The following is a 22,967-nucleotide window of genomic DNA, read 5'->3' as shown; positions in this document are numbered from 1 at the left end:
TTCTGTCTTGCCTAAGGTCACACAGGAAGTTTGCAGCAGAATCATGATAGAGATCTTGTTTTCTGACTGTTAGCTCTCCACTTCAACCACATGGAGAAGGGCAGGAGAGAAATAATATTAGAAGAAGACTGGGATGCAAGAGGAATTGTCAAACCCTAAAAACTGAAAGGAACAGCAAGCAAACAGCTTGTTAGGGATTCATCCAACAAGTTGATGGAAACCTTCAAATTTTAGTAGCTTGTAGAATAGTTAGGACAGGGTCCTTAGTTTGAGAGAAAAAGAAAAGTAAACTAAAACACTTTTAAATAACCAAAAATTGTGTCAAGTGGAAATAGACACAACACTCTTTAAGAATAAAAGTGGAGAACAAGAAAGGAAAAGGAGGACTGATAAGTGAGTTACTGCTTGATAAAAAGTTTACTTTATGGAATTTTACAGTAGCTTAATTGGCAGGTGGGGTGGGGAAGGGGGGCCCCCAAAATAAACAAACATATTTTTCTATTTTTCCCCTGTAAATTAAATTCCTTGCACTGGTGCTACAATTCTGAGATTTTGCCCATTTCAAAGACAGTAGATGTTAGCTTAGATCCTCCAAAAGAAAGCATTAGGCCTCAGTTGTGTCTCAGTTGTGTCTGTAGGAAGTGAAAAATTTTAGAAAAACCACTGACAGAAAAAAGAAATAAAATTATGCAAACATGATGTAGCAGCATAACCAAATCATTTCCCAGAGCAGTTCTCATATAATCAATAATCTTAATAAACTGGTAATTTTGTAGTTGCTATCTTCCAGCCTTCAGTGTACTTTTATCACATTTAATGGGTGTTTATAGCCTCAAAAACAATTTCCTTTGAGTAGATCTGCTAGTTTTCCCAGTTTTCCAAATACACTCTCTCAAATTCCTGATAATTGCATGTCAGTGTTTTAATTGGTCTTTTACATTATTTACAAAGTATTCCAGCTTGATGTGTGTTTGTTCTTCTGGCTTGTATGTCTCACAGACATGTGGACATTAGTCAACATTTTTCATTGCTGTTGACAAGGTTTATCAGCAGAATCAGATATACATTTTAAATGCAATGAATATAAAAAAGCACTGCCATGTATTGTGAATTATTCCAATCATTCACAATCTAGATCCAAGTTTCTGTGCATATTGGCTACAAAATTCAGATACTCAGATAATGGGCAGCCTAGAAGCGTCTAAATTGGATGCATTAGGCAAGATATCAAATATTTGTTCCCCACATATATAACTTTGCTTCTGAGTATGTGAAAATGTGCTGTTTTTTTTTAATTCAGTGAAATCTCAGAACTCATTCAATGAGGTATGAGAATATTATCATCCATGTTTTTCCAGCTGGGGAAACCAGTTTCATAATCTTGTCCAAGGTCATACCAAAAGCATGGGTCAAAGCTGCAACTAGAACCCTACTTTTCTAGCTTCCTCATTTTTCTAGCTACCTGTCTATGGTTTTAACCACACAACTATCCTATTTCTTCTTTCATTTAAGTGTTATTTTCAATGCTACTTTGAAACATGTTTGTATGTAATAGGTAATTTACAACCTGAAAAAAAAAATTCTGTTTAATAATTATTTTTGTGCCTCAGAAAAAAGGAAGCTGAATGTCCTGTCATTCCAATATAAACCAACAAAGTGACTAAGGAGAGAACAAGAGGAAGATATGCCCAATACCTAGAGAAAAGATCCTCTCTCAGAAGTTTGAACACAGACAAAAAGCAGTTATGAAAAGTCCCTGTTCAGGGCCCTAATTAGTCAGCTATTATTATTAGAAAACATCCTGTAGGGAACAATGTTCCACTGGCAGGCAGATGAGTTAGACACAGCTACTATTTGCATCAACATAATTCATACACATACAAGAAAGAGGAAGATTAAAGTGGTAATGCTCATAAATACATACATATTCTCCCCTAGTCTTTGCCTGTAATGCAAAATTTTATCTCATGAAATTGAGCCCTTTCCATGAAATTGAACTCCCTGGAGCAGACAATACAGAACTAAACCCTGACCCCATTGAAGCTTCTGAGAAGTTTGACATATATGTCAGATATGTTTATGGTTTGACCTATAGAATATTTTTCAACCATGTCAAAACTGCAACCCTTGAGCTTTGAAACAATTCAGCAATCAATTTAGTTTGCTCCTAGATATTTAGAAAGTGCCTGGTGTTAGGATGAAGGCTAACAGTTTTCATCCTCTTTTAATTGAATTAAACTTGTTAAGCTACAGTAGATCATAATAGTTACATTTTAATCCTTCTAGCACATAAACAGAAGCCTAGCTAGAACCATTGCCCTTAATCTACAGGAATTGTTGGGCTAAACAGCAATGCAACACTTTTGTTCTGCCTTTTTACTTTCAGTTGTGTGACACTATGAAAATAATTCTTTAAACAACTGGTCCTTGACCAAGGAAAAGCTCAGATCAGCTCCATCCAGTACTGAATTAACTGAAGTACTTAGGCTATGACCTAGTAAGCTTCTAGTATGTTTGAACTGATGGAGACTTCCCATCCAGTGAATAGCCAAATAACAAAAAGATGGGCTATCCAGACATACAACTCTTTTACTGATGACCGGTTCTCTAAGATTGACTGTAACCACTAGTTACCCAATAGAGGATAAGAACTAGTAGTCCCATCTGAAGCAGTATCCCTTTAAAGGAAGATTATTTTAAGGATTACAAAGCCTTTCACTTGGGAATGCAGGATTTGTCAGAAGTAGAGCTTCCCTATGAACCCATCTTAGCCTTTATGGTAGTCTTTAGTAAAAACTCATATACTTCAGTACTGGTGGAACCCTATGCTTTCACCTTCCATCTAGCTTCCTAAGTATTTATTAAGGAATGAACAAATAATGAATTGCTTTCATCTAACCCAGCTGGTAAATCTTCTAACTGTGCTTTCTCATGGTAATATTCACCCCCAATCAGCCACACTAATGATGAACTAGTGTATTCTACTCAAACCCTTTTAAAAGTGTCTGCTAGGAAATAGTGGATATGCTGTGGTGAAATACATATAGGAGTTTAAGAGTGTTTGCAATGATGGGTTTTCTCTGGTTCTTCATTGCAATCCTATCTTCCAACAGAATAAAGAAAGGGTAACTGAGTTCATCAGTAACTAGGTAAGAACTGCTTCCCCCAGATTGGCTGTGTGTTCACTATTTAGTCAAAATTACTTTTTCTTCTCACTGTCTTAACTTGGGACCAGTTTTGTTAAATTGGAAAAAACCTAACAACCCAAACTGACTTCCAGTCTATTTTCTAACAGCCACCAGGAAAAAATGAACACCAGAGTCCCTTCTAAATGGATGACTCAAGTTGTTGCATCTTTCCTGACATCTTACATGTGTGTAAGCACAGCCTTGTCCTCACAGACCCTACTCAGAGCCAAATAAACTGTGTGATGCATAAGTTCAGAACCTTTCTGAATTAAAAGGAATGCTATCTGAGAAAAATGCCCTATTGCTACTTGGATCTTACTTTTAGGATTTCTAGATGGGATGTTCTGGGTCATTTTTAGAATAAGTTAGAATAGTAAAGTTTAGATCTGTCACCAACATTTGGAGAGTTTTAGATCTGGCATTCTGTTTTGGGTCTTCCTATATGGTTTGTATACTATTTTGTATGTGTTGTATAATAGTAGGTAGTATCAAATGGATGCTAGGGGGTGGAGAACATGAATGCAGATGAGTAGCAATGGAAAAACAGAAATTCAAACCAGAATTTATCTCCCAAGAGTCTCAGACAGCCTAAAGTTTTTTTGATAATTCTGTGTACATATAACAGGTCTGATACACCACTGTTTTAAGCCATGTGTGGTGAATTGCATTTCTGAAAAGTGGGTGCAGAATCTTACTATTGTTATGTGGTAGTAATTTGGACAACTGTAAATGGCTAAACAAACTCTGCAATAATGAAGAATCAGGTCCACGAGGTCTGATATCGTTCTGTAAATTTGTTTTTGGGTTTGCTATTGGGTGCATTACACAGCAATATAACCAACGTCTTTTCCCGAGTTTTCTTTTCAGGATGATTATTAATGCATTTGAACCAGCACCATTTTTAGTCCATTTCCCTATGATACTTTTCAACTATGGCACAAGGTCAGGCTACAGAAAATGTTCCGGTTTTGGGTGCTTTTTGATTGCATTCTCTCTCCATTAATACACTCAAATTACTTTCTTATAAAATCTACTTCTCTTACTTTAAATGTAGTAGCTTTTCTTTCCTTTCTAATTAACTTTCTTATCTGAATTTCAACTAAAAATAACAAGTGTAATAATGTTAAGATATTGTTCACCTAAAAACATGCATCTTTTCTCTCTTTATCTCTTTACTTGCAGTCTTTCACTTGTTGCTTAATTAAAGTATCAGAATATTAGCCCCAAATTATTTTCTTGATCTGCTACTTGAATTCTGCTGAAAATGTTTAGCCTTCCTCAGTATTTAAACCTTTATCTGTATCATGCAGATAGAATTGTTTGCATTGCATTGGATTCACATAATTTAATGGGTAATATAATTTTGGGGGGTAGGGAGGGAATCTTGTTAACCACGAAACAAACTAATTAAACAAACAGATTGAATTTAGCAGCATTTGCATGCTTAGAAGTTTTAAGACGGATGGCTCCTAGGATCTTTGATTTCAAATGTAACAGCACTGAAGTGATAGATGCCTTAGAAATTGTAGTAGGAAGGTGTGGAATTCCAGGCAAGAGTCTTACCAGTTTGTTAATAACAGTAAAGGATAACAGATGCATATACTTTATAGCCTAAGCCACTCAAGTTAGTCTTGTTCAGTGCAGCCAAGCATGCCTGGGGTAAACCCAAGAGGCTCAGAAAAGAAGCAGTGTCTGAATCCCACTGCTGCTGAAGAAAGAAAGAAACTCTCCAGGAGAGGCAAGGATGCTGGAAACTCAGCTGGATCCAACTCCGAGGAGAAACCTCAGGTGGCCATTTGCTTGCTATTGGTGGAGCTGTGTGAGAGGTTCATCTTTTTTGGCATCGTCTGCAACATGATTGTCTTTTGCACTGTTAAACTAGGCTATCACAACTATCAGGCAGCCATTGTAAATATGTGCTTTGTAGGTGCCTCCATGTTAACGCCTGTGTTGGTGGGCTGGCTTGCCGAATGTCTGGTGGGGAGGATCAAACTGGTGTATATCTGCACCTTTCTACACTTTCTAGGTAGGTGCTATGCTACAACTGTTTCACCAGCAACCTACTTTTTGTACGCACTTACATTCTGCTAAGACCATAAAATATGCCATTTAACATTTACCTGGAAACTCCAATAATCCTACAACCAGGTGGCCTCTCCCAATGCTTCTAATAGCTACTGCCTTAATTTTTTTTCTGTGCAAAAAGTACAAAAATGTATTTGCTAGCATGTGCTTGTGAAGCAGTGCCTTGAGAAAAACTAAATTATGTTTTAAAAAAATGCTACATTTTCAAACACGTTTAGGTATTTTAGGTGCTGTGTTGTTTTGATGCCCAGATTCTGACAACCTAAAAGAGCTTAATTCTTCAAAGAAAAATGTCTTCATCATTTTCTGAAGGTCAGCTCATTGTAAGCGGAGAAACTGGGCAACCAAAGTCACCAGTCACATTGAAAAATTCAATATTTTGATCACTTTCTAAACGTCATAGAGTGCAGTGCATTTCCAGAGTGGGTGCAAGTTAATAGGATTCTGTTGTACGTAAAAGCTGCATGACTGCCAGGTGAGGTGCACATAGATGTATATATTGCAGAAATAACTTTTACCTTCAACACAGAAGCTGGATTTTGACGCAGGGCCTGATTGACACTATCACTTTCTGCCTCCTTGTCTGACCCATTGGGGTCTAAAGGACAAGTGACCCTCTTCTAAATAGTTTCTTGGAAATTTGTGTACATTTTATCAATCTCCTGGTCTTCCTAGACATTCCCCTCAATACAGAGGAGTACTCTACAAACCATTCTTAATGACCTGCATGCCTTTTGGAAAGGGGGACATCTGAACCTTAGAAAAATCATGATTAGGACAAACTAGTTTAAACAGCATTTGAAAGAAACTGTCTTTCTTTTCAATGAGTGGAACCCTCCTCCCTCCTAGATACTTCATAAGGTCACAGTGATGAACTATTTTTTCAGCCTAAACTGGGGTGCTATAAACATTTAGACAAGGTCTTGAATAGGGCTGAGGCAAAATGGTGTAGGGAGACATGTAACAAAGAATTGCTGCTGCTGCTTCTCCCACAGCTGGAGAAGTAGCAGCTGGGTTGGAACATCGGTTTGCTTCAGACCTGAGTCGGGTTTCAACCAATGAAAAATTACTGATTGCTGATAAATAAGGTTTTTTACATATGACAGTAGCTTGTTTGAATGTGAGCAGTTGTCTTTGTCACGTCTGGAAATGTTTTGGCTGGATATTGCAGCATAATTTTTAAAATGGGATTGGCACTTAAATGCTAGATGTATGCCTCAATTAAATGCACCTTCTGTGGATGACTGAACAAAAGAGTAACGTTTATTTAAAAGAAAAATAATAATGCAAAAAGGACTGGGAGAGCTGTTGAAAAGTAGTCTGGAAGGAGTGTTGCAGGGGCTGTTTATCTAGACTGCCGAAGCACTGAATGAACCACCTAGGCAACATAACTTTTCCTATCTCCTTCCTTACTCTGAGCATCGACTTTGCTACCTCTTATAGGATTTGCCCTTTGAATCTAAATCTAAACAGAATATCAGTGCACAAATGGACTGTAATGGTAAACGCAGAATGGAGTCATGGACTCTTTGATTATAATTCAGACTACTTGAGTAACTCAGACAACTTAATCCTTCCTTGACAACTATTGAAGGTAGCACAAAGCCTTTTCCAAGGAGGCATGTAAGTGTGTGTAACAAGGGCAAATTTCTGGTAAATATTTAATATAAAATATTGTTCTGCAATGAATAAATTGTGTAGACTAAATGCTGAAAAACTCACTATATCTACTTCATGCAAGAAATTCGACTGTGAGACCTCATTAAATATAGCTGTCCTATCAATCCTCTTGGGATTGGGGCCTCAGACTGTGATGTTGTGTATCACATCCCTAGTCATGCTTACAGGGCAAGCCTGTGTACAAGTGAATACACCTGTAGTTCATCCTTCTTCAAACAAAAAGGATTTTTTAGGGCTTTGCAATTCACAAGAGATAAGGGCTCACTTTCCAGTCCTAGTTGGGCACCTCCAGTCTATGGTATTGTTTCTATTGGATAGGGGGAGGGGAAAGCAACCAGCAGGGTTACAGCCTAAGTGTTGCCTTGAAGGGGTGGTGGAATGCACACGCACACAAAACTGGCTATACCATAGCTGCTGGCAGGGTAGCAGTCAGTGCTGCCCCATGTGCTGTTGCTACCCAGGGCACAGAACTGCCCTATTACACTTCTGCTGTCAGGAGAGTCCTACTTCCACTCTATTCTGGAACCACAATGAGAAACACTAATCCTAGAAAAACCAGGGAACTTTCATCAAATTGCTTATTTGAGAGTATACCTCCTGACAGTTGCCAAATTATTTGACAAATGTTCATTTAGCTATAGTGATAAACTAGATCTTTTGGGCTCAAGGAAACAATTTGTTACTCCATCAAGGAAGATAAAAAAAACAAGCGCAAATTAGTCATGTTGCCTGAACTTGCATGTCGTTTAATTGCAGCCTTTTTGCTCCTGGGAAATTGCCAGTGTGGCCCTGACTGTGGCACATGTTAGGCAAGATGCAAGAATTTTTTAGGGTGATATCTTTTCTTGAAGCCAACTATGTATTTGGGATAGAGTTAGACAAGCTTTTGAATGCAAGACATTCTCTCTCAGGTTGGTCCTATCAATCCTGCTAGGATTGGGACCTGAGGAAAACTGTCTTGCATTCAAAAGCTTGCCTAACTCTAGCTCTATCCCAACTACATGGTCCAATAAAAGCTGTCATCCTTGCCTCACCTAATTTCTGGACCATCACAGCTATAACATCACTATTATACACCATGTTATAGTAGTGTGTTAGGTCATTTTTGCCATTGACAGTCACTCTTCTTCCTTAATTATAGTAGCTTCCAGAAAGGTTCTGGACTTGCAGTGGTACCAACTGGCTCTCAATAGAAATGAGTTCCAAGAATGAATGCACTTCATTTTAATCAGTTGCCTATGTTCATTTTCTTCCCATTGCAGGTACAGCCTTGCTCCCTCTTATTGCCTTTCCCTTTGAAGACTTTTTTATAGACAGACGCCATATTCTTCATGTCCTAGCCCAAAAGGAGCAGAAAGTAGTGTTCTACTTTGCACTTTTAACAGCATGTCTTGGAACAGGTGGCATTAGAGCAATTGTTTGTCCATTGAGCGCATTCAACCTTGAGGATTATGGACCAAAGGAACTCCTTTCTTTTTTCAACTGGTTAGTGTTTATATTGCAACAGGGTAACTAGGGAAAGTGACGGTGTTTAACTCAATGCTCAAGTTCATATACATTTTTTAAGAAAAAGAATTCATATTACAAATCTTGTTTTTAGCTATAGCATCTATTTGTCAAAAAGCGTACCTGACTTTCTTTACAGATATACATTTCTAAACTTTTAGGTACCACTGAGATCAGAGTTAATAAAGATCAAGTGCCAGACTGAGCTATTCTACTGAAATGACGTTATTCTATTTGGGTTCTTAGTTCATGCCACTAAATTGCTTTATTTTATTTAAAAAAAAACCTATTTGCTAGGTCTAAACTTTTTGTTCTTGATGGGCCAGACTCTATAGAATTGGCAACATTCCTTGAACTCAAATATACTACTTTCAGTGGTGGTGGGGGTAATGGTTTGAACTCCAGTTTTAGAACCAGGCCTCTTGTATTCTATATTTAGTTCTGTTACTATGTGATTAGAACCACAGAGAAGTCAATTGACCTCTGTGCTTCAGCTTAAATACCTATACATGTCCAGAGCTGGTTGGAATTTTTTTAACCAAATTTTTCCCCATTGGAAAATGGGATTTAATTTTGAAAATATTTCAACAGAATGTTCCATGCAACTTTTTATATATTTTCATTGCAGTATTTACTTGTTGTACTTTGACATTTACAGATTGGAATTTTTCCAAACTCTATGTTTTATGAAATGTCATTGTTTTCAATGTTTGTGCTTTTCTTGAGGACAAAATATTGAAATATTGGAATCTGGCTTGTGGCAGAAATCTCTTCATTAGATCAGCACTGATGCTTCCTTTCTCAGTCAAGATTGTGAGTCTAAATAGATGCTATTTGCCCAGAACTTCTATAGAACCTTTCATCCAAGAAGTGTCAGCATTGTCAGTACAACTCTCCGCCCCTCAAAAAAAACAACAACCCAGTGCATTTACTTGAATATTGGCAATGTAAACTGAAGAAACAATTAGAAAATTATTGGATCATATCCCTGTTCCATTTGTGATAAGTTTCTAGGCTATTCTAATTTCTCCCCCTCAGTTATGTTCACATTTGGATTAAATCCAAACTTCTGTGCATAAGGCAGCTTTACTAAAGATGGAAGAGTCAGTTTGGTTCCTTAAAGCAGACTCTGCCTCCTTGACCTGCCCAAAGGAGAGGGAAAAGAATCTTGGTTTCTGATTCTATTCTGAGTTTTAATCCTTAATTAGCAACATCATTTTGATTAAATAAGACTCCGGGGGATTAAGGCTGGAGAGCAATCAGTTCTTCTGAAAGATAGCTCTGGAGAATTTATTGTACTGTGTTCTTAGTCATTCAGAATTGTGTTTAATCAAAGTGACATTTCTCAGCATTGATTACAAAGGAGATATAATAAGAAAAAAGTATTTCCTTTGGGGAATCCAAATGGATCAGTTCTTGGGGCTTTGGAAATAGCAGGAAGGGCACATGTTTGGGGAGTAAAAGAAAAACCTGATTGCTATAATGTTGTTGCATCATGATTATAATCCTAGGACTAACAAAATGGGGCTTAGTTCTTGGTATTTCTTCATGCCATTACAACCTCTTAAGAATATAATCATAGGCTATTTTCTCTTCTTGGTAGGTTTTGTCATGAAAATTAATTTTAAATATATATATTTAATGAATTGTAAACTGTTGTTTTTTAGGAAAGTCTGGATTCTTATCCAAACTGCTTCGCTTCAGAAATAAGATTAATAAACTTTCAATAATTCAGCTTAGTGCAGGGAAAAAAACAACTTGTGAGTGTGTGGTGTGAAACAGCCTGTAATAAGACCTACATTATGCTTCTAGAGCCTGACTTTATTCTCTAGAATAAAACCATGTAAATAAATAGAATTGCACCAATTAATTAAACTGAGGAGAGAAGAAGTGGGCCTTCAGTCTAAGGACTGAATTATAACAACACCAATACAGTTTTGGAGGCACAAAAGTGCTCTTCTTGTCATCCCTAAAGAAAAATAGATGGGGCAGATACACAATATGGACCTTAAGTCTAAGCCAACAATGGAGTTAGAAAAACTGACTTGCCTTCAACATTACTTTGTTAGAAAAGTGTGCATCGCAGAGGACTGCTCCATTTTCTGTTTTTGTCTTCCCTTATTTTCTCATCTTGCTTGGTATTAGACCTGTGCAAAGTGGGTAATATTCACTTCAGATTCAAATTTGGCTGATCTGGGGGACAGTGATTTCATTCGGTGATTCAAATCACTGTCCCAAATTGATTTGGCTGAATCTGATTCGAGGATTCAGCTACCGCCAAATCAGCCAAATCTCCGAATCAAACAAGCCCCATCCCCCACCCGCTCTCCCAGCCCTGTCAATGGCTGTCCCGCTTGGCCCCAATGTCCCGGCTTCTTAAAAAAAAAAAGCCCCGCAATCACCAGCTCCTGCCAGGCCGGAGGGGGCGTGATCCCTGCTGCCCCCACTTCCCTGTACTATGTGGGGGGCTCTGCCAGGAGTCCCCAGAAGCCCCAACAGCTGCTGCAGCAGCCAGTGAGTGCAGGGCTTTTTTGTTTGTTTGTTTGTTGTTTTTTTTAAAGAGACAGGACATTGGGGCCAGGCAGGGCAGCCATCAACAGGGCTGGAAGAGCGGGAGGGGGATGGGGGCTTGTGGCAGAGCCCCCCATACAGTGTGGGGAAGCAGGGATTCCCCCCCCCCCCCCCACAGGAGACAGAGAATGTGGGGCTTTTTTTGTGTTTTTTTAAAGAGCCAGGAGCTGGGGCTAGGAGAGTGGGCAGGGGTTAGTGGGGCATTTAGGGGGGCTGGAGGAGCAGGCAGGGGATGGGACCTAGTGGGGGTCCCCCCATAGTCTCCTCCCCTCCCCTCCTTCTCTGCTGCCTACTTACCGACACAGACCCCGGGTCCAGCTCCCTGCGGCAGCGAGCAGGGATTGCCTGAATCGCCAAATCTCCAAATAATTTCTGAATTGATTCAGAGGCTTCAAATTGATTTGGACTTTTTATTGGTCTCCTGATGAAATTCAGCCACTGAATCAGGCTGAATCTCCTCTGAATCAAATGACCACCCAAAGCTTTGCACAGCCCACTTGGTATATGTTTTTTCCATCATATTTTGTTTCTTTTCTTTTTGTTTCTTTTCTTGGAAAAGTGTGGGTCACAGAGGACTGCTCCACTTATTTTCTTTTCACTTTTTCTGTTCTATTATGTCCTTAGTTGCTACTGCTAGCCCTACAGGACATCAGAAGAGCTTTGCCTTCTGCAAAGTCTTATCATTAGTTGTGGAAAATTAATTCCAAATGAATTGTTATCAGGTAGCTGAATGGATCTTTGTCTGAACTCTATTACCTTTTTTACTCAAATTGTCAGAACTAGACCTTTGGTTCCATGGAAGTTCTGACAATTAAAAATTTTGTGTAATCTCAAATTGGGATTGAAAAGTCAAAATCTTGGAATTTTTCATGAAATATTCCACAATATTTTTGTTTTGAAGCCCACCATAATACCTCACTTCTACTTTATCATTCTGTCTAGTGGAAAAATAAAACCATAAAAGTGAGTGCATCTACACATGGCTGTATGGTGCCATCGTTACCGCACCACCATTTAGTACTTCCTTTTGGAAGTAATGATGGCAAAGTAACAGCTCATACTGTGCCAGCTGTGCACTGTTATTTTTAGCTGGTACATCACCGTAGCAGTGAGGGAGTGGGTTGCTACAGTGATGTAGCTGCAGCATTATGGTTTTTGCCCGTTGACGCTGATTGCTGTAGTGCATTGCTATGGCGACATAGCATCACATTTAGACGTGCCCAGTATCATGCAAAAATCATAATAGCCTAATGCTGAAAATGCTGACTAAAACTAATTTCTTATGAAATTCTCAGATATTTTTGGAGGGATGCTTCAGCCTGAAAAGCCCTACTTATTGCTAGTGCTGTGACAGAAAGCAGTGCTATTGCTTAGGATATGTCACAATCCTTTCCTTAGCTGCCACCTGCATTCCATTAGGCACGTAGCTTCCGTGTGCCTATTGGTTTCGAGACAAATTTTCATCTTCTTGACCAAGGTGAAAAGTTTTCTTTTTTTGGTTTAGAGTTGAACAGATTTGAATATTGTCATGATACTAGTCCATGCTTCCAGTGTTATAAAGATATTACTGTTCTTGTGCATTAGTGAAAGGGCACAGTATTTTGTTTTTGTTTCTTTTTGTGATGCTTTAATGCACCTTAAAATAGGCTAAGGCTCATTGAAGCGCATATGTAGTGGGTGCTAATTTTGAAGCATTTTTAAAGGTGCCCTGTCTAAATTCCTCTTATGGTTTTCATGCTAGGCATCTCTAGTCCCCAACACTGGCCATTTCAAGGTGTGTCAGGAGACTGACCAAGAGAAAGTAAATAGAGGTTTATTATTTACTTTCTCACAGTACAAGAACTAGGGCTCACAAAATGAAACTTGTACATAGTAAGTTTAAAACTAACAAAAGGAAGTTCTTTTTCACACAGCATATAATTAAAGTTTGGAGTTCATTGCTACCAGATGTTGTGGAAGTTGACATTATAGACAGATTCAAAAAGGGACTGGACACATTTTTGAAGGAAAAGGGCATCAGTAACTATTGAATAAAGGAGTTAGGGGTGGGTGCTGGTAGATAAGCGGGGACGCTGCTCCAACAGGCTGTAATTACAGCATGTCAAAAGAGTCTTGATTAATCAAGCTTCTCTGTCTTGTGTATTCAGTGTTCCTACAATTCAAAATGGTGCTGGGGACACTTTAAAGCTCATTGAATGATCTTTAGTTAAAGCACCCCACCACCATTTTGAAGTGCAGGATGCTGAGTAAGAGATGCTGCGGGCACTTTAATTAGAGTGGTTCTCAAAATCACACTAATTAAAGCACCCTCACCCTGCCCCTGTACATGCCCACAGTGTCTGAATCAGAAATTCCTACATCTTAAATGGTGAAGGCTGCATGACTTAGATGTATTTTGTGACCAATATAATACTAAGTTATGAGGAACACCACATTTGCCCCTTTGTGGAAGACCCCACACCAAGTCCAAAGACTATCTTGGCATCAAAGTGAGAGAGGAACAGTGGAAAAGACCCTGGTTGTACACAGTTCACTCCCCCTTGGGAGACAGACCTATGGTCTGGCTAAGTAAATAGCTATTCTTTGGTTCTTGTAAGAATTAAGTAAGCTTCTTTGGCTTGTGTTATGTAGGATGTCAGAGTAAATTATTGTAAGGGAGCATTGCAGTCTTAAAATAAATCTATGAATTTATCAAAATCAAATCCCTCAAATCACTCATCATTGAAAATTAAAGCTGAATATTTAAGGCTGCTTTGAGATCTCCAGCATTGTGTCTACAGAATGTTTTTTAAAGGCATCTTGACCAAAGCTCTTTAAGAGGAAAGTCAGCAACAATGCAGGAAGAACAGCATGTCAGCAAGTCATGTGTAAGATGAAAATGCCCTAAATAGGATAATTTAATACTGAAATGAGACACAGGAGATTTAACTGAAGCATTTATGATTATGAAGGATACAATAAAAAATGATCAGTTTTTTCCTCTTGTGTTGTCCCATAATGAGGGCAAAAGGCTATTGGCTAAAAGAATAGCCAGCAAATTTGGTTAACAGGAGCAAACAAATATCCTTGGTACCCCCCAAGAGTTAATTGCCTAAAACTCAGGGGGAAGAATTGCCCTGCTACACCTCTGAGTGATGCTGGTATGCTAGGCTGGCAGAAGCAGTACTGGTACTTTTTGTGCTCCCCTGTTAATTATGCTACTACTAAACACCACATTTTGAAATAATGTTTAGTGCAGCATGTAAACTGTCAAAATCCACTGGCATAAAAGATCCCAGGCCACTAATCTGGCTGCAATTGACTTACGACAAGTTCTGCACATACTGTAGGTATTAACATTTCTGGTGACTGAAAAGTGATCTGCTAGGATTGGTATGGGTACATATCCTTTGTGTATAGCAGCGTTCTGAATCTTGTTAGACTCAGGGCACCTGTCAGAAAATGTCAGCTCTTAGCTCCCCCCCGCCACCTTTTTTTTTTGACTATAGAAAAATAACAAGTACCATATTTACTCAGGTCCCAGACGAGTTGCCCCCCAATCCTCTTTTGAAACTGAATGGGTCTGTCTTGTGAATCATGTAACAGTTCACCTGCAGCATTCTTCAACTGATCTCACAGCAGCCCAGGGTAATGTGGAACCTTGCTTGAGAATTACTGGTATATAGAATTGTATTATTGGCATTATGGTTTTTTTTCACTTTTCTGAAAAGATTCAGTAGTGTTATAAACTCGGGCATTTAAAAAAACATTAGTTAGACATCCATAAATAAAGTAATCACAGAGTACATATATATATATATATATATATATATATATATATATATATATATATATATATATATATAATATTTTAAAAAATGGTAGTAGTTTTTGTTTTGGCTTTCAGACCTTTTGAGTTCAGGTTTTTGGTCTTTTTTTTGTACAACAGTGATAACTAGAAATGTTATTCCTTTGTATAAGTTAAAACTGGGCTTCTCCTAAAATTGCCCAGTTACTAGGGATATGCAAAATCGGTCATACTCAATTTGAATTCGGATTTGGCTTGAATTGGGGACAGTGATTTGATTCATGATTCAGATCACTGTCCCCAATTCAGCCGAATCTGAACCTGAAGATTCGATGCCGATTTGGAGAATCAGTGATTTGGACATAGACACAGCTTTAAATGTTTTTTCTACATACCTCGAGGTACCAGGTGTGGCTCACAAATGCCGAGATGCTGGGGTGGGTGGAGTATCCCACAGGAGCACAGGGCCTCCCCCCACATGCTCGGTGGCAAACCTGGAAGTGGACCTGGGTTCCAGTCCACTTCCAGGTCCACCAGGGAGCATGCATGCCCTCCACCCCCCCCCCATGTCCCTGTGGCTCGGTAGTTGGCTGCGGGAGGACCCCAGGTGCCCCCCCCAGACCCAGGAGGTACCTGTCACTGAGCTGGAAGGACACGGGGGGGGGGGGCCTCCATGCTCTCCCCAGCAGACCCAGAAGTGGATGAGAAGTACTTCTAGTCCACTTCCAGGTCTGCTGCCAAGCTCATTGAGACCACCACCGCCCCCCCCCCCCGTGCGCTCATGTGGGATGCTCCATTCACCCCACCACTGCAGCACTCATGAGCCACCTGCTACCTTGAGGTATGTAGAAAAAACATTTAAAGCTGTGTCTACGTCTGAATCTCCAAATCTCTCTGATTCAATTTGGAGGCATTAAAGGGTCTCCTGATTTGATTTGGATTCAGAGATTTGGCCACCAAATCGGGCCGAATCTCCAATGAATCGAATCAGGGACTGAAGCTTTGCATAGCCCTACTGATTACTGAACTGTAGCTTTAAGAAAATCCCCAAATATTATTAGATCCCTATAGAATTTCAAGAATTAATAACATACTAATAATATTACTTACTGGCTGGGCTGCTTATTTGAGCTCAAATGAGAATATCCGATTTGCTGCTAGGTAGAATCAAGATATAACACTGATGTTAAATCAGCATCAATATCTGTACACTCTCTCTAGTGCTGCTTGTGTATAACCATGAATATTTACTGTATTTTATGGTGTATGAGTCAAGTTTTGAAGTCCAATTTTTGGGTCTTAAAAATCAAACTCAACTTATACATTATGCCACATCAAAAAATCAGGGACGGGGCTGGGCTTAGCTGAGCTCGGCACTCAACTGGCATGTCCTCATCTCCTGCTGGTAGCACGTGCTAGCTGAGTGCCAAGCCCAGCCCTGTTTGCAGGGGATGGGGGACAGAGCTGGGGTTGCCTGGGCTCAGCACTCAGCTGGTGCGCAATGCCAGCAGGGGATGAGGCTGGGCTCAGCGCTTGGCTGTCATGGCCTCATCCCCTGTGAGTGTCACTGGCCTCCGTGTTCAGAAGCACCACTTGCAGCAGCCCCATCCCCTGCCAGCTCAGCACTAGGCTGGCACAGCCCTGACTTGTAGACCATGCCTATGTAAATCTTTACCTTTCAGACTGGAAGCCAGAGGTTGACCTATATACCATGTCAACCTATACACTGTGAAATATGGTACCTAGGTCTGCTTCAGCCCACCTGCTTGGTATTCTCTTTGTGCACCTTCAAAATGGTGGAATTTTAACTATACTTTCTTCTCACATTAGTTCCCCTCCCCTGGCTTTTGCAAGTGTAGGTATCAGGTTGTTAGTATAGCAGGACTGGCAATACTATGTCTATATCACATTTCTAAGCAAGTGATATCAGAAGCCAGACCAGACTTGAAATAATCAGCCTTCACAAATTTTGCTTGTGAGCAAAGATGGATCTTGAATGTTTTAAGGAAAAAGTCAACTAGGAGATGTCATTGTTAATCCTGAACTGTTTGACTTTATGATGTAGACAATAGCTGAGTTAAATGCATTTATGATGTGTATGCCATGATCGTCAACTAAATGTGTAGACTGTAATGCTTCAAAAACCATCTAAAAGGTCTGACCTAAGAATTGCTTTTGTAAATATATTACAACTCCCCCAGATCTACTGTCCATACTGCTGTTTTAATCTTGTGCCTATTGGAATGAACTTTGATGTAAACCACTGAGTGAAAATACTGGTATACGGCATACCAATGTTGTGAAAGTAAACTTTTGACCTCTCAGTGTTTAAAATAATATTATTTTTTACAAAGGAATTGTATTCTTAAAGAGAGGCAGCCTCCTCTCTTGTATCTCTCCTAAGATAACTTTTGTCTCGTTTCCATAGGTTTTATTGGCTAGTTAACTTAAATTCAGCAGTTGTCTTTGTCAGCATTTCTTACATCCAGCAATCTGTGGCCAAGAGCCTGGGTTTTCTTCTTCCATTCGTATCTGCATTTATGGTCATGATCACAATTCATATGGTACACAGTGAAATGATTTACAAGCCCAAAAAAGGTAAGTAGTAAATATCTGTCTCTCAGAGATAATTTTAAATGTGTTATTTCTACAATATTTTAAATGTTTTGTCTGGAATTATTCAAGGCCTATCCTGCTAAAGGATTAACTCTGGTAAAGAGCTAAACATTGATCCAGTCCCTTGCAGAATCAGACCAAGAAATAATTATTAGAGGTTGCTGCCTCCCAGCTGTTTCAATACAGCAAAAGCTGTGTTATCCGGCACTTTACCATCTGGAATGCTCTATTAACCGGCATCTGTCATAGATGGCATCTGTTGTTTACAGCAGTGGATTGACGCGGCAAAAGCAAAACCAGAAGTCCCACCGTGGCACTTCTGGTTTTGCTGCCACAAGCTGAGTCCCACTTGTTCCTCAAGGACCATGGCCCAGGGCAAAGCAGCCTGTGCAGGGCCCCACTCCCTGTCTCCCGGCACACTGACGGCAGACAAAGACGTCTCCAACCCGCTCAGCTAGAGATAAGCTCTCAGATAACCGGCATATTTGATTAACCGTCACCCCGCGTTCCCCATGGATGCTGGATAACAGAGCTTTTACTGTACTTATTTTTATTTTAAAGCTATCATTCTTAGCATATAAGCTACTGCATGTAAAAAATAAACTGTTAGGAATCATAGGGTGCACCTACACATGCAAATGCTCTGGGATGGGTTTACTCTAGAGTAATTTACACATGCAGGAGCAGATTCTCACCCCTCTGGGCTCCTCCTGGGTGCTAGCTCGGGGGCTGGCAGGAAGCATGGGTCCAGGAGACAGCTGTCTCTTGGCAGAGCTGCCTACTGCCAATTTGGGCTCTGCCACCGGAGCCCAGGCAGAGACAATGTTCCCCTGGCCTGGCAGCAGAGAGCTCCCAGCCCCTATTCCATGATCGTGACCTCAAAGCAGGGGCTGGGAGATTCTTATCTCCCAGCCTCAGCTCTGTGATCACGATCGGGGAGCAGGGGTTTTGGTAGCAGAACCTGCCCCAGCAGCAGGCAGCTCCCGGGGGCAGAGAGCAATGTCCCTTCTTCTGCTGCCCAACCATCTACACACATTGTACTGTGCAGTAATTACTCATAAGTAATTTGCTACTTGTATTTACAGATAGCACATTTACTGAGGATTAAAAAATTACTGAATGTGTCTACACCTGACACTACATGTAAGGGGGAGACTACAACAGTCAATACATAAAGCTACCAAAAAAGCCTTTAAGCCAAAATAAACCTTTTTTTCAATAGAGGAAAAAGTGGTTTGTATCCGTATTCATATACTATAGTTATCATTTATGGCAGTGGTTCTCAACCTTTTTAGACTTGAGGCACTCCTCGATAGGATAGAGGCACCCCTTAGCAAGTCTCAGATCTTAGATTTCACACACTGGATTTTTTCAACTGAAAAAAGTACATTTCCTTTCTTGCAAAGAATATGGAAAGACCACAATAGGTCTGACTACTTATCTCAAGAATTATGTTTGCACACCTCACGGTGCAAGCATTGTGTGGCATCTCACAGCACCCTTGAAAGGATCAGAGGGCATCCCAGTGTGCCACAGCACCGTGGTTGAGAATTACTTGTTTATAAAACCTTCAGGCCAAAAGTGACCCGTTAGCAGGAAGCATTGTCTAAGGTCCAAGATCAGATGAAGATCCAACTCCATAATGCTCCCATCTGCCTGGGATTCCATTTACATAAGTGGAGGCAGAACAAACCTTGCTTCCCCAGGGATTTAGTTTTATTTGTGAATAAACCATTTGTGAATTTGGTCAGAACATAACTGACTTTAGGAGATTTTGTATTTAAATCACATGGCTTGAGCCAGCCTCTCTGATATCTACATTAGGAAAATCACAGCAGTGTGAACTCACTGCTCCACCTTACTGAAATCTTTATGTTCAGAACACAGAAAACAGAGGAAATACCACGAGTTTTTTGCTAAAGTAAGTTGCCTTAGATAGGGTTACGTTTGCATGGTAGTCCATAGAACTAACACAGTTTCTGTATATGTTAGGGCTGGTTTTAACATGTAGCTGTGGCAGTTGGAACCTAGCAAAACCAAGATTTGAGTGAATAGTTGATCAAGTACCTACATTAAGCCCCAATCTGCCACAGCTAAACCGTTACTAGTTTTAAAGCTAGATGGGTATGTTTGCATGAGTTGCAATAAAACCATTTGACTAGACAGTAGATATACCTATCATGTTAATCACTCATTGCTTGTATCATTGCTCAATATTTTTTCTGAAGAACTATATTTACCTTGATTAATATATATATTTTTCAAATGTCAGGATTGTTCATCTCTGAAATAATATTTGCTAGTCTTTCTCCCTCAAAACAGAATATCTCATCTCTTATTTGGCTCCTTTCAATAAGATGACTACACTGGAAATTCTTCAGAACTATAATTCAAATCCATAGGTGACCGCAAAGATATTATTCTTAGATATGGTCACTTTTTATTTTAAGGTAACTGTTCAAATGAAGGCCATGCATTCCATTATGTTTAGCTGTCAAGCAAGGACTTCATTTGCATTTCTTCCCACTGCTATAATTTTAAGAACTGGCAAGTGACCAAACATGGGAAAAGTGTGTATCTACCATCTTGAGTGCAATGTGGACTCTTTTTTTTATTATAATTAAAGAGCACAGATTAGAACAAGGTCATGGTATCCGAACATCAGAGGCAAAGACTGAAATAAAAAAGGAAAAATTGCTTCCTAAAAGTCCTTCTCCTGACATCGGTACAGTTTAACATTTCCAAAGCACATTAAAAATTTCAACAATTTATTTTGTATATGCTGGGGTAAATATTTATCCATAAGTGCTGCATTTTATACATGCCTCACCCTTTCTTCTTTCTCTTCCTGTCCTCTTTGTCTTATCCTGTTATCCCTGCATTTGCCCAGAGCTATCCTTTCTTTAAAAGGAAAGGTGAAATTCTGGCCCTAATAATGTATGTGACAAAAATCTTGTTAGCTTCAGTAGGGCAAAAAATTCAGCTTAATTGTCCATTAAATCAAACTTCAGTTGCAGTCATTCAAGCTTTCACATAGCTTGAGTTCCAGCTTTGTCTTCCTCACTTATCTGTGACTGCAACCTGTTTGGACCTTTGCGAAGTATTCAGAGGGTTTCATAGGAATCTGAGTCTGAGAGTACAAAGAGAAGGAAGCAAAATGGCTTATTAGGAAATACATTAAAATATCAGGACTCAGAGTTAATTGGCATCTGTCTCATTCTTCCTTTCAATGAGAACAATGGAAGATTGGAAAGATTTCTTTTAATGGTTCATGTTTTAAAGGAATTAAAATGTTCATGGATGCAGGTTGGAATACATCACGTATGCTAGTGAAAGACTCCTTACGATGTAGCCCTTTCTTTTTTCATCATACCCATTTATTAATAAATGGTTACAGCTGTTTAAGGTCCTGATCCAGGAATGTTCTGACTATCTCTTGTAAGCTTTAATTCCTACAGGAGTTGGAAAACTGCCTCCAAAACTGACCTGTAACTGCACCAGTCCCTAGTATTCTTATGCTTTGTAATGGCACAATATGTAGTATGGGGCAAAGCTAGAAATTAGCCCATTTTTAACTTCAAATTGCCAGTAACCCCATAACCACCAGAGGTGATGTATCCCTTTTAATTTAACATTTTCATTTTATTTCTTAGCAGTGAGTGAAGAATCCAAATCTATGCCATTTTTCTTTCTTGGATCAGGTTGTCTTAGCTTGAATACTACTACAGCATCTCAATATTTCTTTCTTGGCTTTTTGGTTTGACCTCAGAATAATCTCGATCCCACCAGCCACCTATACAGATCCTTTCAAACACTGGCAGGTGGGAGTCAGAGAATTAGATTGCTATTGTGATGAAGCACTCTCATGTTAGGACCTGGACTGAGAAATTTAAGTTAATTTCACCTAGCCTCATTCATGACCATCTAAAGATAATATTTTCAGGAATTATCGGACTTTAAAATATAAGTATAAAACACTCCCTCGCTCCTGAAAGTCCCCCGACTCTTTTTTTCCCTTAGCTTTGCCTCATAACTCTTAGTTGATGTTGGTTAACAAAGAATAGTTCATTACTGCATTGAATAGAAAATTACTTGGGTCAAATCAATATAGAAAGCCAAAGTAAGAGAAAATGATAAAATAGTTTTAAACATAACATCTTATCTCAATGTGGTAGCCAACAGGTATTATAAAAAAAACAAACAAAGAAAAACACCTCTCTTCCCAGCAGAGGTTGCTTAGCTATAGTTGGACTCTCTGGGGTGTAAGTTGTAACCAAATTTGGTTCCATATGTTCAAGCTGTCTCCTAAAACTGAATGCTTTTGCACAAATCTGGTCTGTTATGTGAGTTGGAAAATAAGCCAGGCAAATCATATCAAGTTCTGTGTGTGGTTTTTTGTTTTTTTGCATTCTTTCAAAGAGACTTGGCTTGTCTTGCATTTGGCAGCAAATAAAGTGCATTGATGCATGATGTCTCTGATCATTCGCAGGTAGTCCTCTGCTGACAACTTTTGGGGTAGTTGTTAATGCACTGAAAATGTGTCGTGTGAGGTACTACCACTTTTGTGGAGATGTGACAAGCTGGTTAGACCATGCCAAAGAAAACTATGGTGGCTGGTATAGTGAGATTCATGTGGAAAGCACAAAATCACTTGTCAGGCTCTTTCCATTATTTGCCTTCCAAATTCTATATAGGACTTGCATTATGCAGGTAAGTAAACAGCTTTTAATCCTAAATCTCATCTCTTCCCCCCTACTCCCATTAAGTTTTTGAATATATTAATGTTGTACTATATATAGACATGACTTTTATCAGTTATGTTGCCAAAAGAGTGACTCGAGTAGTCTCTCATGATTGACCTATATAGAACCAACTTGCTTAACATTTGGGAGGGGCCCTCACGTGATGCAAGAAGAAATATTGATAACTTATTAGATGTTTAAGAATCATTCTTGTTCAAATGTCCAGTGATAGAGGACTTGCTTTGTTTTCAGTGAGGATGTGAGTACTTAAGATATTAAAAATTTAAAACCCACACTCTTGCAAGAAATATCATTACACAGTTTGAGGATGCTAGAGAGAATTCATTTGAGTTTTTCTATCTCCCTAAATTTTTTTAATTGTTTATCACCCTTACTGTTCTGGAGGGAGGGTTTGTTGCTGGTGTGTGTGTGCATATGTCCCCTCAGAAATGAGTGTATTTTTTTTTTCAATGCTGGATGAAATGATTCTTTCATAGCCTAAGTACTATTATTGTATTATTTCTGCTGCTGGGTAAGAAGTAATATAGAAATGTAAATGTCATACAAATCAACTTAAGTTTCCATGATTCCTTCAAAGTAATTTTTGACTGGATGTTCCAGGTTAAGCTGAAGTTTTCAAGGTAGTTTACCCTGTGGCAACTTGCATAACAGTAAATTACTGAACTAGCTTGGAGTTTCATATTTACTGATTGGTGCTAAAATTAGTGCAGAGCCTGCTTAAGAAAAACCCTACACTGCCTTATCTTAATTATATTCCTATTATTGACATTC

At 39.2% G+C, this 22,967-nt stretch overlaps 1 protein-coding gene across 1 annotated transcript in view; it reads left to right on the top strand.

The window, feature by feature from the left end:
* Nucleotides 1–4,838: 4,838 nt before the first annotated feature.
* SLC15A5 (solute carrier family 15 member 5) overlaps nucleotides 4,839–22,967 on the top strand; it is a 50,722-nt gene continuing 32,593 nt past the window's right edge. Inside the window, exons 1-4 of the mRNA XM_006261024.3 lie at nucleotides 4,839–5,214; nucleotides 8,216–8,438; nucleotides 17,246–17,415; nucleotides 21,923–22,143. Of these exons, the coding sequence (XP_006261086.1) occupies nucleotides 4,839–5,214; nucleotides 8,216–8,438; nucleotides 17,246–17,415; nucleotides 21,923–22,143 (990 nt within the window). The remainder of the gene's footprint in view (nucleotides 5,215–8,215; nucleotides 8,439–17,245; nucleotides 17,416–21,922; nucleotides 22,144–22,967) is intronic.

The sequence above is a fragment of the Alligator mississippiensis genome, chromosome 4, assembly GCF_030867095.1.
Source record: "Alligator mississippiensis isolate rAllMis1 chromosome 4, rAllMis1, whole genome shotgun sequence".
NCBI lineage: Eukaryota > Metazoa > Chordata > Crocodylia > Alligatoridae > Alligator > Alligator mississippiensis.
The sequence above is the reverse complement of the archived record's forward strand: the minus strand, read 5'-3'. Positions and strand labels throughout refer to the sequence as shown.